Here is a 14,396-nt window from a genome sequence, read left to right as displayed (position 1 = left end):
TCCTGTAGGATTTCCTATCATAGGTCTGTTCATGCTGAGCACATTTGTCATCTCCCAGTCTAGAAGGGACGGTAAGTCAGAGAAGGCTTCCTGGAGGAGGTGAAAACCAGTTGAGATTTCTCTGATGCAGGTCCAGACGCTTTCCAGTTCTGCTCATCATCCCTGTAGTTCTCAGGACAAGACCCATATCCACTTCTTGCATTGGCTGTCCACTTGTGGGCCTGGGGAACAGAAGCCCCTCAGAGCTCAGGGTTGAGCACAGAAGGACCATCATGGTCCTTGTATGGCCTTTTTGACTTTAGATAGGAGGATCCCAGCAAGTAGGCAGCACACGCCCAGCCTCTCTCCTCTCCAGGCACACCCCCAAGGCCTGCCACATTCCACACACTGGAGCAGGCGGCCTCAACATCAGGAAGTGTTTTAGCATTTCTGACAGCACTTCAAAGGGCCCTGCCGCCCCACCATGTGCACATCTGGCAGCTGGCACGCCTGCTCTGGGCTGCGATCCTTGGCCAAAGTCACCCTTCCTGTTTCAACCCAGAGCAGCCAGCCAGCCAAAGAAACATCCCATCTGCTAACTTGTCCCTGGCTCTGGACAGCCAGCCCTACCCTCTGGAACAGGGGAATGTTGAGAAGAATGGAGGACCCATACCCCAGACTGGATTTTTGTCATTGAGCAGGATTTATGGCACATCAGCTACGGGCTCAGCATTCTTGCTGGGCAGTGCAGGGAAGGCAAGAAGAGAAGATGGCGTCCTAGGTTAAGAGCATAGGCTTCAGACTGTCCAAATTACTTGCCCAGCACTTTTCCCTACAGAAAGTAGCCAGGGCAGACTGGGTACTTCACTTCTCTCAACCCACAGATTTCCCCTCTGTAGCAGGCCTGAGGATCAGCAGACTGGCACTTGGATAGCCCAGTGCCTGGGGCAGTGCTGGACACCCGATAAGTGGGAGCTCTTGTGTTGCCATTATTATTTCAGCTCCTGGCCCCTCAGAGCCCCCAGTCCTCCAAGGACAGGACTCCTACCCAGGAGAGGGCAAGGCTGTCTGCGGGAGGGGGCACAAGTGGCCTATGGCCTCTGAGGACCCAGCTGGGACATGCAGGGAGACCCCCAGTGCCAGTCTCACGTCTAAGTGACAGTGAGGCTCAGGAGCTGCCCATGTGGCTGGCCTACAGGGTACTCACCTGGGATCCCGGGTGCTGTAATCCTAGGAAAGGAACCACTGGATGTTGTAATGAGTGTTTACCATGGCCACAGTGAGCCCTGCGGTGAGCACGGCCCCCTGCAGCTCCCAGAGCCCGTCACAGGCTCCATCTCAGGTTCTCCCACAGCACCTCATGCTGACTTTGAATCACTGACAGTCATTGCCTGGCTCCAGAGTAGTGTCAGACTCCAGGAGGAAAGGGTACCACATTGGACCCATCTCAGGGTCCCCAGGACCTGGCACATGCCTGATAAGTAGGAGGTCCCAGTAAAGTCTCCCGGAGTAAGTAGTGCTGGCTATAGGTCCTTAGCATGCAGGCTGGTCACAACCGCCAGGGCTTATGTCCTCACTGATGAGACAGGGGCAGGGCACGTGGAGGAGGCTTCCTCACCTCCAAACAGAGAATTAATAAAAGGAGGATCTGATCCAAAGGAAATGAAAGACTCAAACCCTGGGGATTTTGGAGGAACTGAGAGCATTGCTTGGAGGGACAGCCCAGAGGGGGATGGGTGTGAGGGTGAATCTAAGAGGAAGTACACAACTTTGGGAGGTCTTGAAGGGGACCCCCAAACTGAGCAACTGTCAGACAGGTGTCAAAGGTCCAGAAGCAGCTCAGGCCCTAGAGGGAGCCTGCCTTGTGCTCAGGGAACCCCAGCCTGGGCAACTGCCTCCATGAAATGCCCTTTCATCAGACTTACTCCAAGCCACATGCGGGCTTGGGCAGACCCAGGCTCTGCCCCTTCCACCTGCATGACACTGGGCAAGCTCTGCTGGCCTCAGCACTGTTGTCGTGAGGTCAAGTGAGAAAATAATCAGTGTTTCAGTACAACCTAAGTGCTGGAGAAATGGTAGGTGGGACTGCTTTCCTTCATATTTGTACCCACCTTTGCATTATTAACAGCAGAGCTGAGCCGACCAGCTAAAGTCTCGGGCTTTTTCATTTTCTGATGTCCTATATTCTAACAGCCTCCAGGGAGGAGCAGACAGTAAAGGGGAAGAATTGGGTTCCACCCAGACATGTCCAGGTCCCCTGTGGATGTCTGAATCCCCTCTGCTCAGGCCGAACAAGCACTCATTCACCAGCTACCTACACACACACCTACATGGATGGGGTGCTCACTCCCTCACAGAGCTGGACAGTTGCCCAGGAGTGTTCCCTGGGCCCAGCTGAAACCTGCCCCCTAGTCTTGTGCCTCTGCAATTCAGAATTCCACAGCTTGTCCCTCCTATCCCAACCCTCGCCATTGCCCATATTTTATTCTTTCAGCCCTTTCCCTTTTTGTCCCAATACCCAGAACCACTATTGGGGGCCTGCACACCCCTCACCCTTTTTCCTTTCTCTGCTCATGCATATGCTATGCCCTAGGCCAAGAAGGCCCTCCCTCCTCTCTTCCTCCTGCTCACCTGCAGTTGCTGCTCTCTGACCCCTAGTCTGGATCATACCCCTCACTCTTCAGCCCCATGGCCCCTGCCATCCCTCCATCACTGCACTGTTCAGGCTACCCTGCTTGGTCATAGTTTGCATGCCCGTCTCCCCTCCACACTGTGATGTCCTCTAGGGTGGGGATCATGGACCTCAGCTCCTGGCACAGACTGGGGTTAGGGGAGGTGTCATCTCAGTTTTGCTGAACTGTAAAGGCCCCAGCCCTGTGCTGGCTGGCCAGCAAAACAGAGGAGAGGACACAGCTCTGTCATTTTCCCTGACAGACCCTCCTTGGGAGATTAGGAACCCCATGGTACCCCAATTGCCCATCCCCTGGTCCATCCGTCCAGCCCTCCTGTCACACTTCCTCGGGAAAACAAACACTACTGTTGCCTGATATCCACCCGGTTGATCCTGGCAGCTAGATTAGCATTTGAAAGTTTCCCTTGCATTAATTTCAGACGGAACATAAATATGGGCTTGGGATCCCTCTTCCAGGAGAAAACTGGAAACCCAGCAGACTCGCTGGAGAGAAAACATGTGTGCTGGCCGAGGGGAGCCCATGTTACTTTGGAGCCTTTGTGGGAACATCTGGTTCTCCCCTCCTCCCCCTCACCCGGCCCCCCAACACTGTCTTGAAGTCACGGTAAATTGTCATGTTCTTCTTGCTGAGCGCTCTCGCACTTCTCTCCGATCTGGTGAACCCTGGAATGGACACATGTTTCTGACAATTCCTTGCCCCCAAATGTGAACTCAGGCCCCCTCGCAGCTGCCAATACTTCAGAGGGGGTGTATGGGAACGTGCGGTGGGCCCGGGCACCTCAGAATGCAAGTCCAAGGCTCGCCTTTCGTTAGCTGTGTGACCTTGGGCAGGTCCGAGCCCCCTCCTGAGCTTCAGTTTCCTCATCTGTAATCTGGGGGTACCTTGGAAATGAAATCATATTTGAGAAGTACCTTACACCCCAGAGACTTACTGAGTAGACTCAAGTTTGTATGCAGGTCATCAAATGATGGACTCTGAGAGGTGGGAGGACCCAGGAGGGGCAACTGACGTGGAAACACAGTCAACTGGCATAGTAGAGCACAGAGAGGGAGGAAACATGCCTGAGGTCACACAGCTGGCTGTTGAGCCAAGTTTTCTTGTCCTAACAGCAGGGCAGGATTCTTCACTCTGTCCTACCCTGCCCTTCCATGTCAGAAGGTAAATGGGGACCATGGGGCTCTGCCCAGCTGACGGGTAGGGGCTAAATCCAGCAAATCTCTGTTCATGGAGTCTTGTGCCCTGGGAGCTTTTTTCTGTGCACCAGCATGTCATGGGGCTGGGCCTGCTCAGAGCAGGATACCTTGCCTGTGAGTATGGTGATCCTTGAACAACACGGATTTGAACTGCATGCACGGGTCTACTTAACATGTGGATTTATTTCAATAAATATGTTGGAAAGCTTTTTTGGAGATTTACAACAATTTGGAAAAACAATTTTTTTCTCTAGCTTCCCTTACTGTAAGAATACAGTGTAAAATACACAAAACATACAAAATATGTGTTAATCCATTGTGTATGTTATCAATAAGGCTTCCAGTCAGCAGTTGGCTATTAATAGTTAAGTTTTTGGGAAGTCAAAAGTTACATGCAGATTTTTGACTGCATGGGGTCAGTGCCACAGCCCGTGTTGTACAAGGGCCAACTGTGCATGGATGTGCTTTAAGTGGTACCATGGCTTGTGGGGTCAGGGGAGACAACCACCAAACCAGCCCCCCCATTTGTAAGACTAGAATCCCCCTCTGGGCCCTCGCTCCTCCCCTTCGCTGTCCTTCCCTGGAATCCTGCCCATCCTGGCTACGTGGGTCCCTCCTCCAGGAAGCCTCCTCTGATGTCCTCAGAGGCTTTGTCTCTCCTCCACATGGCCCTTTTTTTCTTTTCTGGGTTCTCTTTCTCCTCTGTCTTCTTCCTCCCTTTCTACCTTCCCTCTGTCTCTTTGAATCTCTTTGCCCTGACCTTGCCTCTCTCTCTCTCTCTCTGTCTCAGTGTCTTTTCCGTGTCCTTCTCTCCCTACTGTGTGTCTCTTATAGCCTGTCTCCCAGCCCCTCTCCCCTCCTTTCCCCCGTCTGCAGTTTCCTGGCGTCCAGGAGCTCTCTTCCCCCCCACCCCTCTGTGAGTGCCTCGCCGCTCTCCGCCTCGATCTGTGTCTCCTCTCCCTGACTCTTTGGCTCGGTGTGCCCCACCCCTCCCTGTTTTTCTTCTCCTTCCTCCTCTTCTCTTCCTCACGGCCGCTGCAGATGAAATGCAGCATGCCTTCCTGCAGAGAGCTGGCCAGAGAGCGGCTGTCAGTGCTGGAAGGAGCTGCTGAGCAGTGGCCAGGAGACCCCGGGAGCCTGGGCAAGCCATGCAGGCTGAGCCCCAGCCCCATGGAGCCCCTTTGGAAACTTTCCACACCTTCCCTGCAGGTTCCAGAGTGGGTGTAGTGCCTTTTTCAGGATTTGTGACCTTGGAGGCCAGCCTAAGCTCTGTCTGCCAGCCCCTGGGGACAACATGCTCTGGGCCCTGACTCGGGGGCTGGGGCAATGGCCAAGCTCCTGGGATTGGTGGAGTCTGCAGAAGCATCACCAAGGGGCCAGGCCAGGGCTAGAAGGGGAGGGGATGCATGAGCTCAGGTCTCCTGGGGATAGGATGAGATCATGGAAAGGATATGGAGTAACAACTTTTGTCATTCATTCATTCAACAAACAATCATGAAGCCACCACCATGTGCCAGGCTTAGCCCTGGGGACAAAGATGAATCAGGCATGGCCCCTACCCTTGAAAAGCCCACAGTCTCCCCTCAAGTGGCTTGTTGGGAACACTTTCTGACAGAGGCCACTCGGGCATGGGAAGATCATTCCAGCAGTGAGAAGAGTGGAGGGAACACGGAAGACAGTGTCTCGGGCAGAAGGTGATGGGGACCTGGGGTAGCCATGAGGTAAAATCAAGGGGACTCTGGTGGCTGATTGGACGAGGACAAGGAGGGAGAAGGAAGAGTCAAAACAGGGTCCACCTGACTTGGATGTGGGTGCTCAGTTGAGACACTTCCCAGAGGAGGGGAGGGTGGGTTGGATTTTACAAGCTCTGGAAGACTGGAGGTGGAGATGTCCCAGAGGCCAGTGGACAGATGGGTCTGCGCTAGGACGGCAGCACCAGAGTGTCATCATTGCATGGTTGCCGAAACCATATGGGTGGGGGACTCGTCCACAGATTATGAGTGAGAAGAAGGCTGTGGACAGAGTTCCAAGGGGCCCCCACATTTATCAGACAGAAGAAAGGAGCCCACCAAGAGACCAGACAGGAAACTGCAGAGGAAGATGAAGAGAACTGGGACAGACGTGCTGCACGGACCTGAGAAACCAAAACCCTAAGGAGGGCAGGGCAGAGGCATGGGCACGCGGGATTCCCAGTGACTGGCTGCGTCCTACCGGCCTGGGGCGCAGACTGCAGGGGAGGGCACCTCTGGCAGGGGTGCGGCACCCTGTCCTGGAGCTGGAGGGAAGGAGGTAAACATGTGTGTGGCTTAGAGAAGGACGGAATGGGAATTTGAAAAAAATCATTGCTGATTGTTTCTGATTTCTCAAAGTATCTAAAGTCTTCTGTTTAGGGTCTTATGCTGCACAGTAAGGGCCTGGAACCACTGAAGTTGAGGAATGTTTGGGGCGCCAACCAGACACTGAAACATTGCCAGCGGAGCTCAAGATCTGGCCAGCATCTTGTAATGCCTGGGCCCCTCCAAATGCCCCCTCCCCTCTGTTGGCTCCAGGATTGCACCTTTTGGATGGCCACATGGCCGTCGGGCAGTATTCACTATTGCTCCTGTGCAGCCTGCAGCAGCCTGTTTCCCTGGTGGCTCTGTTTCCTCTGGGCAGACCACTGCTGGACCTGGAGGCCCTCCCCTTTAAATGGGCCTCCATGGAGTCAAGGAAGGGATGGCCTTTGCTGCCAGGAATGGATTCCAAGAGCTGCTGGCAGGTTGTGCACTGGTGGCAGCCACACCCAGTCCCCTTCCTGCCTGATCACACTCCAGGGACAGGCAGGAGTGGGGATGACTCTGTGGCCCCGGCCAGAAACCAGCTTAGCCCATCACTTGAGAGTGCACAGTGGGCTTTTCCAAAAGACATTCATTCCTCCTGCCTCCTTAGGACTTTACAGCTACAAGGAGTCTGCCAAAGGGATACATGTCCGTTTGACACACAGGAAAATTGGGCTTTGGGGCAAGGAAGCCACTTGCTCAGGATCACCTGCAGGAGACACAGCCTTGGCAGCAGCTTGACCTCAACAGCACTGGGTCAAGGCCAGCACCCTGCGAGGGCCTGTTCATTCCTGTGTTGTTCATGGGTCTTCTGTAGCTGGCTTCCCAAATGAGCTGCCCTTACCTCCTAGTCTTTGCACATGCTGTTCCCCTACCAGGAACACCCTCCCCCTCAGTTCTGCCCCACTCTCATTCTCACCTGATTCATCACATCCTCAATGAGCAATGCCTCCTCTAGGAAGTCTGCCCTGACTCCAGGTTGGAATAGAAGCTTTTTGTGTGCCCTCACAACCTCGTGTGCTTCTGTCTTCATAGTGCTTGGCCAGGATCAAAAGACCTTGATTCTCAAGATGGTGAGTGCCTGGCACAAGCCCCTACCTGTTCACAATCGTCCAGCACGGGACATGCACTCACTTGGTGTTTGTCAGATAAATGAAATGAATAGGTGGAGAAAGGGAGGAAGGGACAGAGAAGGGGCCTTGGGGTCAAACAAAAGCCTCCCCAAAGAGTCTGAGAGCTAGGGGGGCACAAGGATATCACACAGCTCAATCCCTTCCTTATACACAGAGACCCTGAGAGTACTGGAACATAAATGGGTGTGTCTAAGGTGTCAGAATGAGTATGGCATGTCCTGGGCTAGAACCCACACCAGTGATGTTTAGCAGTAATGCAGAGATGGGATTTCAGGGACTGTGCAGGCCAGCTAGAGAGAGTTTGTTGGGCCAGGGAAACTTACTGGGAGTCATAAAACCAGCCCATTGGAGTGCAGGGCTGGCCGGCAGAGGGCTGCAGGGTTCATCCCTCTGCTCCAGCACTGTGCAGTCCCAGCCTGACTGTGTGTCGGTAGCCTCTCCATCCCCAACAGCTTGTCCACTTGCCATTCTCCTCAGACCTCCCTGGGGCTGTCAACATGCTGCCCTCCCAGCTTCCCACCTGGCTTCCCACCTGTCACCACCTGTCACAGGCAATTAGAGTAACAGAGGATCTCCCCGCTGGTTCTGGGATGGGTGGTGAGCTGGAGGGGAGTGTGCTGCCTGAGGGAGAGGGTCCAGGGCAGACCCATGGCTGGGAGGGCACAAGGCGCTACCACCCCTCTGCCCACTTAGGAGACTGAGGCCCGGGGAAAGAAGGGGCTTGCCAGAGTGCTGCCCCCACAGACCCTGGGCCTCCTGAGGGGTCTTCCTAACTGGAGCCTGGGAGAGCCTTCACCGCGTCCTCAGACCTCATCCCGCCGAAGGAGGGCGATTCCTAGTCTCATCTAAGGCCGTGACCCAAACTATTATTTCTATATTCTCAGCATATAGCACAGGCCTGGCCACAAGAGCAATTGCGTGACAAACGTTTGTTGAATGAATGACTGGTGAATACGGGTGAGATGGAGACAAGCTCCCTCCCGCACATACACAGCGAGACTACTTGTGCAGGCTTCAGCTCTGGTTGTACCTCCTCTATGCCACTGCCACTCTCTGCCAGACCCTGCCCCCAGCGGGGTTCCATTGCTCTGTTCTTCCCCAGAATCTTACCCATCAGGGCTGCCCCAGGGCCTGGCTGTGGCCACACAGTCTCTGCTCTGTGGGGCCTGGTAAGGTCAGGAGACAGACATGAAAACACAGACCCCTGTCCCTGTCCTAATGGCGGGAACCTCGAATGCCAGTGGTGAAGAGCCATAGACCTGCTGAGGGTTTGAAGGCTTTGGGGAGGAGGTTTTCTCAGAGTTGGTCCTTGGATAATTACTGGAGGCTGTCCTGCCTGGACTGTCTGGTGCTGGGGTCTGCCTGATGGTGTGAGGCACAGAGATGCAATATGAGACACTCCTGAGCCTTGACTACAGGCCAGCCACTGATTCCATAGCCCTCACACACCCTGGAGGTTGCTCATACAATCACTCCCACTTTACAGATGGGCAAACTGGGGCACAGAGAGGTACAACCAGTGAGCAGCAGAGCCAGGATTTGGACCCAGGTTGGGTGACACCAGATATCTTCTGGCTACACCACATTACCTTTCAGGGAGCGTGGAGCCTCAACTTTGGTGTAGGTCACTGGCCTGAGGCTCCCCCCAGTTGCTGGTGACCTGACGTGTGATTGAGCCCACTTTTTCTTTTGTGTTCCAGGTCACTTTCTGGGCAACAACACAGTCATCGATGTCCTTCGGCAGGCAGGGCTGGAGGTGGAGCACACACCCGCCGGGCAGACCATCCATAGGTAAGTAGCAAGGCTTCCTGAGTGCAGGACAGGCTGGCCTTTGGCCACAGGTCCCCAGGCCATGCCTGACCATGTGCTGCATGGCCAGGCTGCACCCTGCCTCCCTGCCAGGCCCGCAGGGAGAGCTGTGAAGAAGCCTCTGGGGAGAGGCGGGAGGGGGCCTAGAAGAGTGGAGAGGGTGGTGCTGGAGGTAGGAACACTGGGGTGGAGGCTGGTGCCCAATTCTGGAAGGAGATAAGGCGGCCAAGGCAGTGGCAGTGAGAATGCGAGGAACGTCAGGCTTTGAGAGATGTTCAGTGTTTAGAGACTGGCGACTGGGGGGAGAGAGTGGAAGAACTGCCTAGAGGGTGTGGGTAATGCCCAGGCCCTTAATCAAGATGTGACTGTGATTAGGACGAGGAGTGGCCTGGCCTCACCCCCGCGTCCCTGCCCCACCCACACCTCATCGCTGCCTACTGCTGACCACATCTCTTTTCCTGCCTGAGCACACCCACTCCACTCAAATATCCAGAGTGGCCATCCTCTCTTCCTGTTGGGGTGTCCTGACCCTACCTGAGACTGACAGCTGCCCGAGGGCAGGGGCCAGCTGGGGCTAACCGTGGTGCACAGGGCCAGGCCAGCATGGCAGAGGTATCAGGGCAAGCTGGGCGTCTCTGGGGGCCAATGACAGGATCATTAAATTCAGGGATTCCATGCAGCCCAAGTTCCAACTGTTAGGCAGGAGCCTTCCTTACCAGCCCACTGGGCAACCACAGTGCAATTTCAGACCCCTCGCTGACGTTACAAGAGCCAGAGTCTGAAAGAGCTTGCTTGCATAATCATAACCAATATTTAATGACTGTTCACTGCACCAAGCTCTAAGCATTTCTGATTCATTAAGTCCTCACAACCATGTGAGATAGAAAAGTATCTCCATCCTAAAATTGAGGCACTTGAAGCCCAGAGAGGTGAGTCATTTACAAAAGGACACACAGCTCTTATAAATGGCATGCTGTCTCTAGGGTCTCCCTGAGCTCTGCACCACTCCCTGTTCCCACTCTGGGGACTGGGGGTCCCCAGAAATGATGAGGCCTTGCTCCTCACTCTGCAGAGATGAGGCCTGAGGTCACCCAGAGCACTGGGACTCTGGTCTCCTAGCTCTGGACCAGTGCTAGCCCCTGTCTCCACAAGACTTCCACAGGAACCTCTAAACTCCCTCAAGCTGGATTCCTTCCTATTCTCATCTTCTGAGTTTTCCGGAACATTTGAGTGTAGTACAAATCAGTCTGTCCTGGGCCAGATCAGGCCTGTGTTTAAGGGTCGAGGGACCCAAGGTAGCCTTGGGGACAGCGCATTCCTCAAGCTCCTCCTCACAGCCCCAAGGACTTTGCCTTGAAACTCCTTGTTTCTGCTGGGTTGGGGTTGGGGGTGGTGGGGGCAGGGAGACCAGTGGGATGCCTCAGCTCCTATTCATCTCAGAGCCCAGGCGCCTGAGGAGGGTCACCCCACGGCCCCCACCACCACCTGGCCCTGCTCTGAGAGCTCTTGCCTGAGTCTCCGTGTGCAGGCCGAACTCCTGCGGGTGGGGTGACGGGCAGGATGCCAGGGAGGTCCCCAACAATAAAAGCCATCATCAGTCACAGGTGCTTCCTGGAGCCATCTTTTTGTCTGCCTGTTTTGAATTATCTCCCCAGCAGCTGCGGCATCTTCGGGACCTGGGAATCTGGGGTTGCCGCGGGGTCTGGGGGCAGAGAAGCTGAGCTGATGGCCTTCTCTCCTTCAAGGAAAGAGAAGCGCTCACGGCATCGTGCAGGCAGGAGTAGACAGGGAGGACAGGCTGTTGGCTGCCTCGGTTGCTCCCTTATGTTTATAGTTCCTGAAATTGTGCTCAACCTTCCCCTGGATCAGATGTCCTCCAAAGGAATTCTGTTTGGGACACAGAGAGGAAAGAATGAAGGGGAGAGTTAGCAGAGGATGTCCTCAGGCTGAGCAAGGTCTGTGCACACCTCTGTGTGGAATGTGAACTCCACCCACTCCTCATCACTGCTTCTGCGCCTACAACAACCAGCATTAAAGGGAGGCCTGGCTTATGCCAGGCACTGTTAAACCTCATCTCATTCATCCTCATGACAGCTCTATGAAGCAAATACTATTACTACTCCGTTTTACAGCTAATTGCTGCTTGAGACGATGGTGTCACACACCCTGTAAGTTGTGGAGCCAAGATGTGACCCCACGGCTATTTACCTGCAGCTCAAGCTCTAACCTGCTTAACATTGTCCCGCCTCCCTGAAGAGGTGTTCAGTAAATAAGTGTCGAACGCATCAATGGGTGGTTGGACAAATGACACAAGCAACTGTATTAATATTTAATAATATTTAATTAGTAATGCTAATTACCAAGATGTTTCAGCTGCTTACTATTTGCCAGGCACTGTTCTAAGTGCTTTCCCAGTGTGAACATAATCTTCATGATGCCCCAATAAGGTACAGGCTGAAATATTCCCATTTTACTGAGCAGGAGACTAAGGCACAGTGAGGTTAGGGAACTTGCATAAAGTCCCTCAGCCAGAGCTTGTCTAATGAATGAGACCCTGACCAAATCAGATATGCCCCCAGAGACCAGCCCATGGCTCACTCCCTCACCTCCTACTAGTCTGGGCTCCAATATCACGCAGCAGTGACCCGACCACCCTCCTGCCTCATGCCCTCCATCCCCACGCTCTCTCCTATCTCTGCTGTATTTTTGTCCTTCGCAATTACCACCATCTGACGTCCTGGATGTCTTACTGTCTGCCTTCCACCTCAGAACCTGAGCTCTAGCAGGGCAGGGACTTCGTTTTGGTTACTGCTTTTGCCTGATTTCTAGAAAGGCGCCTGGTGCAGAGTAGATGCTCAATAAATACTTATTGAATCGATATATGAAACAATGAGTTACACTCCATCTCTGAACACCAGATGGTGGTTTTCCTGGGTTACTCTCACCAGGCCCAGCAAGGACACCCTGGCATTTTCTCCTGCTGTGACAACTTTCCCATGAAAGCACATTCCCCATCACACACAGATGACACGCTCCAACACATGGGCCTCACTTGCTGTTGCCCCTTTCCAGCCCTGCCGCCTGGACCCCCGCACCCCTCCCTGAGGGGGCCTCGGCAAGCCCAGCCCCAGTGACCCCAGCTGCTGCTGTCCCCGCAACACCCTCGGCGACCCCCACCACCCCACCCGAGGAGGAGGACCCAGCCCTGTCCCCACATCTCCTGCTCCCCGACAGCCTCAGCCAGCTGGAGGAATTTGGGCGGCAGAAGAAGTGGCACAAGAGGCAGAACAAACACCAGCGGCCACGGCAGTTCAATGACCTCTGGGTCCGCATCGAGGACAGGTGAGCTGAGGAGGGGCAGGTCTGTCAGGAGCTGGGTATCTCTCCCGGCCAGCCTGCCTCAGACCCACCCAGGGCCAGGCACGTCTGTTATATGCAAGCCCCACGTTTAGAAAGGGCAGGTGGATACCTGAGCGGACACTCAGGGCTACTTGACCCCATTCACAAAGGATCCCCCTGCTCATCCTTTGTGGTTTACCGAGCACATGCACATCTAATTTTTCATTTTTATTCTCAAAGTAAGAGCAAGTACAATTTTCTGTTTTAGAGTGAGGGAATAGAAGTTTCCCTCAGGAGCACTGGACAAAAGTCTGCTTTGCCCTTGGCTTTCCTGGATTCCCTGGAGTGCAAAGTGGGTTCCATCTGGGCCACAGGCCAGAAGGTGAAACTAGGGTAAAGTGGAGCAGGTGGGCTGCATCAGAAGGCTGTGTTCTCCCTGCGCCTGGAAGGGCTGAGCGCAGACACCTTAGCAGAGAAACAGGGAGATCCCGCTGTGCCAGAGAGAATGGCAGACCAGGCCCAACACCCTTAATGCTCTAGGCTCTGTCTTGGAGTCTGGGGATTTGTGATAAACCTCATTGCAAGTGAGCAGCTGCAAAAATCATCCTCCTGTACTGATACCTCCCATCCTCTGCCTGTGTACCCCTCCCACCCCTGGTCCCACCCCCTCTGCCTGTCTATCCCCAAACTTCCTGCTGTAACCAAGATGCTATCTTCCAACCTCTGCCTGCAGGCTCAGTGCCTTAGGTTCTGCTTTGGTGTAGGAATCTCCATATTTGATAAACAGCACGGCCAAAGCACTGGGATGCCCCAGGGGGTGGCCATCAGTGAAGGTCAGAGTCCTACCCACTGAGATAGCCCAGCCCTGCATTGTTTCCCAGAGTTGGCCCTCAGACACTCAGAGTCTCCATCTGGACCCTAAATACTGTCATCTGGGATTTCCTCAGCACCTCCAGAAACAATCATCTGGGGTGCTTGTAAGCAAACAAATTCCCAGGCTCACCACAGACCTCCTGAATCAGAACCTGCAATGCAGGAGCCAGTGAAGCCATGTGTTGAATGTGTAGTGGAGAGTCTTCTGAGTAGCTCTGGAAAACAGGCCCAACTCGGAGTTACAGATGCTTAACTAAGCAAGGCCTGGGGTCAGGGGCTTGTCCAGGGTCACACAGGGGCTGGGGGCTCCTCCGGTGCTGCCCACTTCATGCGCCTCCTGCAGTCAGGTCCCTGAGTCATCAGCAAGAGGTTGACATTGTCCAGTCCACTATCATACAGTGCTGGGTGTGCTGAGAGTCGAGCCCATTGCTCCTTTAGGCATTGGTTCAAGGCGCCTGACCTGAGTTACTGGGAAATGTACTTCTGCAGAGCCCTGGCGGGCCCAGCCTGCCCAAGGCAGAGGCACTGTTGCAGCTGTATTAGCTCTGACACAATTGGCTCGTGTGCACAGCATGGGCCACCCCTCTAAACTGGGAGTGAGGGCAAAGAGTTACCGGGAGCCACTTCCTTCAGCCCTGGAGAGGGCTTGCAGGCTGCCAGGGAGGCTCGGGGCAAATGGAGGTGCCGGCAGCCCCTCAAGCACTCAATCAGGAGGGTCATTAGGGCCCTGATCAGCCTCCCAGGTGACCAGGAGACCTGGCCAGTGGTGGGTCCAGCCCGTGGGGTAACAGAAGGCTGGCTGTCAGCCCCAGCAACAGACCCCAGCCCCTAACCACGTCTGAAAGGTAAATCCCAGCAAATGACTCCAAACCATTTCCTTTTCACAACACGTAACTCTGAAAGACAGAGAGTGGTTTCAGGAGAAGAAAACAGCTTTTCTTTGGCAAAAGGGAGCCAACAGGTAAACTGTGGGTGGATCTCTTCCTTCCATCTGGTTGGGTGGGAGAAGGACATTTCCACCAACCGGCAGCCTGTTTGGGGAGGCAGGCCCCGAGCTCC

The 14,396-nt window shown here is 54.4% G+C and overlaps 1 protein-coding gene across 3 annotated transcripts in view; it reads left to right on the top strand.

The window, feature by feature from the left end:
• TRABD2B (TraB domain containing 2B) overlaps window positions 1-14,396 on the top strand; it is a 216,777-nt gene that overhangs the window by 195,838 nt on the left and 6,543 nt on the right. For 2 of the 3 annotated variants that reach the window (XM_036892948.2, XM_057500187.1), the window contains one exon: window positions 9,017-9,107. In XM_036892948.2, the coding sequence (XP_036748843.2) occupies window positions 9,017-9,107 (91 nt within the window). Of the gene's footprint in view, window positions 1-9,016; window positions 9,108-12,197; window positions 12,468-14,396 lie in introns of all 3 variants that reach the window. The other variant, XM_036892944.2, reaches the window with a different exon arrangement.

The sequence above is a fragment of the Manis pentadactyla genome, chromosome 4, assembly GCF_030020395.1.
Source record: "Manis pentadactyla isolate mManPen7 chromosome 4, mManPen7.hap1, whole genome shotgun sequence".
In the NCBI taxonomy this organism is placed as follows: Eukaryota; Metazoa; Chordata; class Mammalia; order Pholidota; family Manidae; genus Manis; species Manis pentadactyla.
Note: the sequence above shows the minus strand (reverse complement) of the source record. Positions and strands in the feature narration are given on the sequence as shown.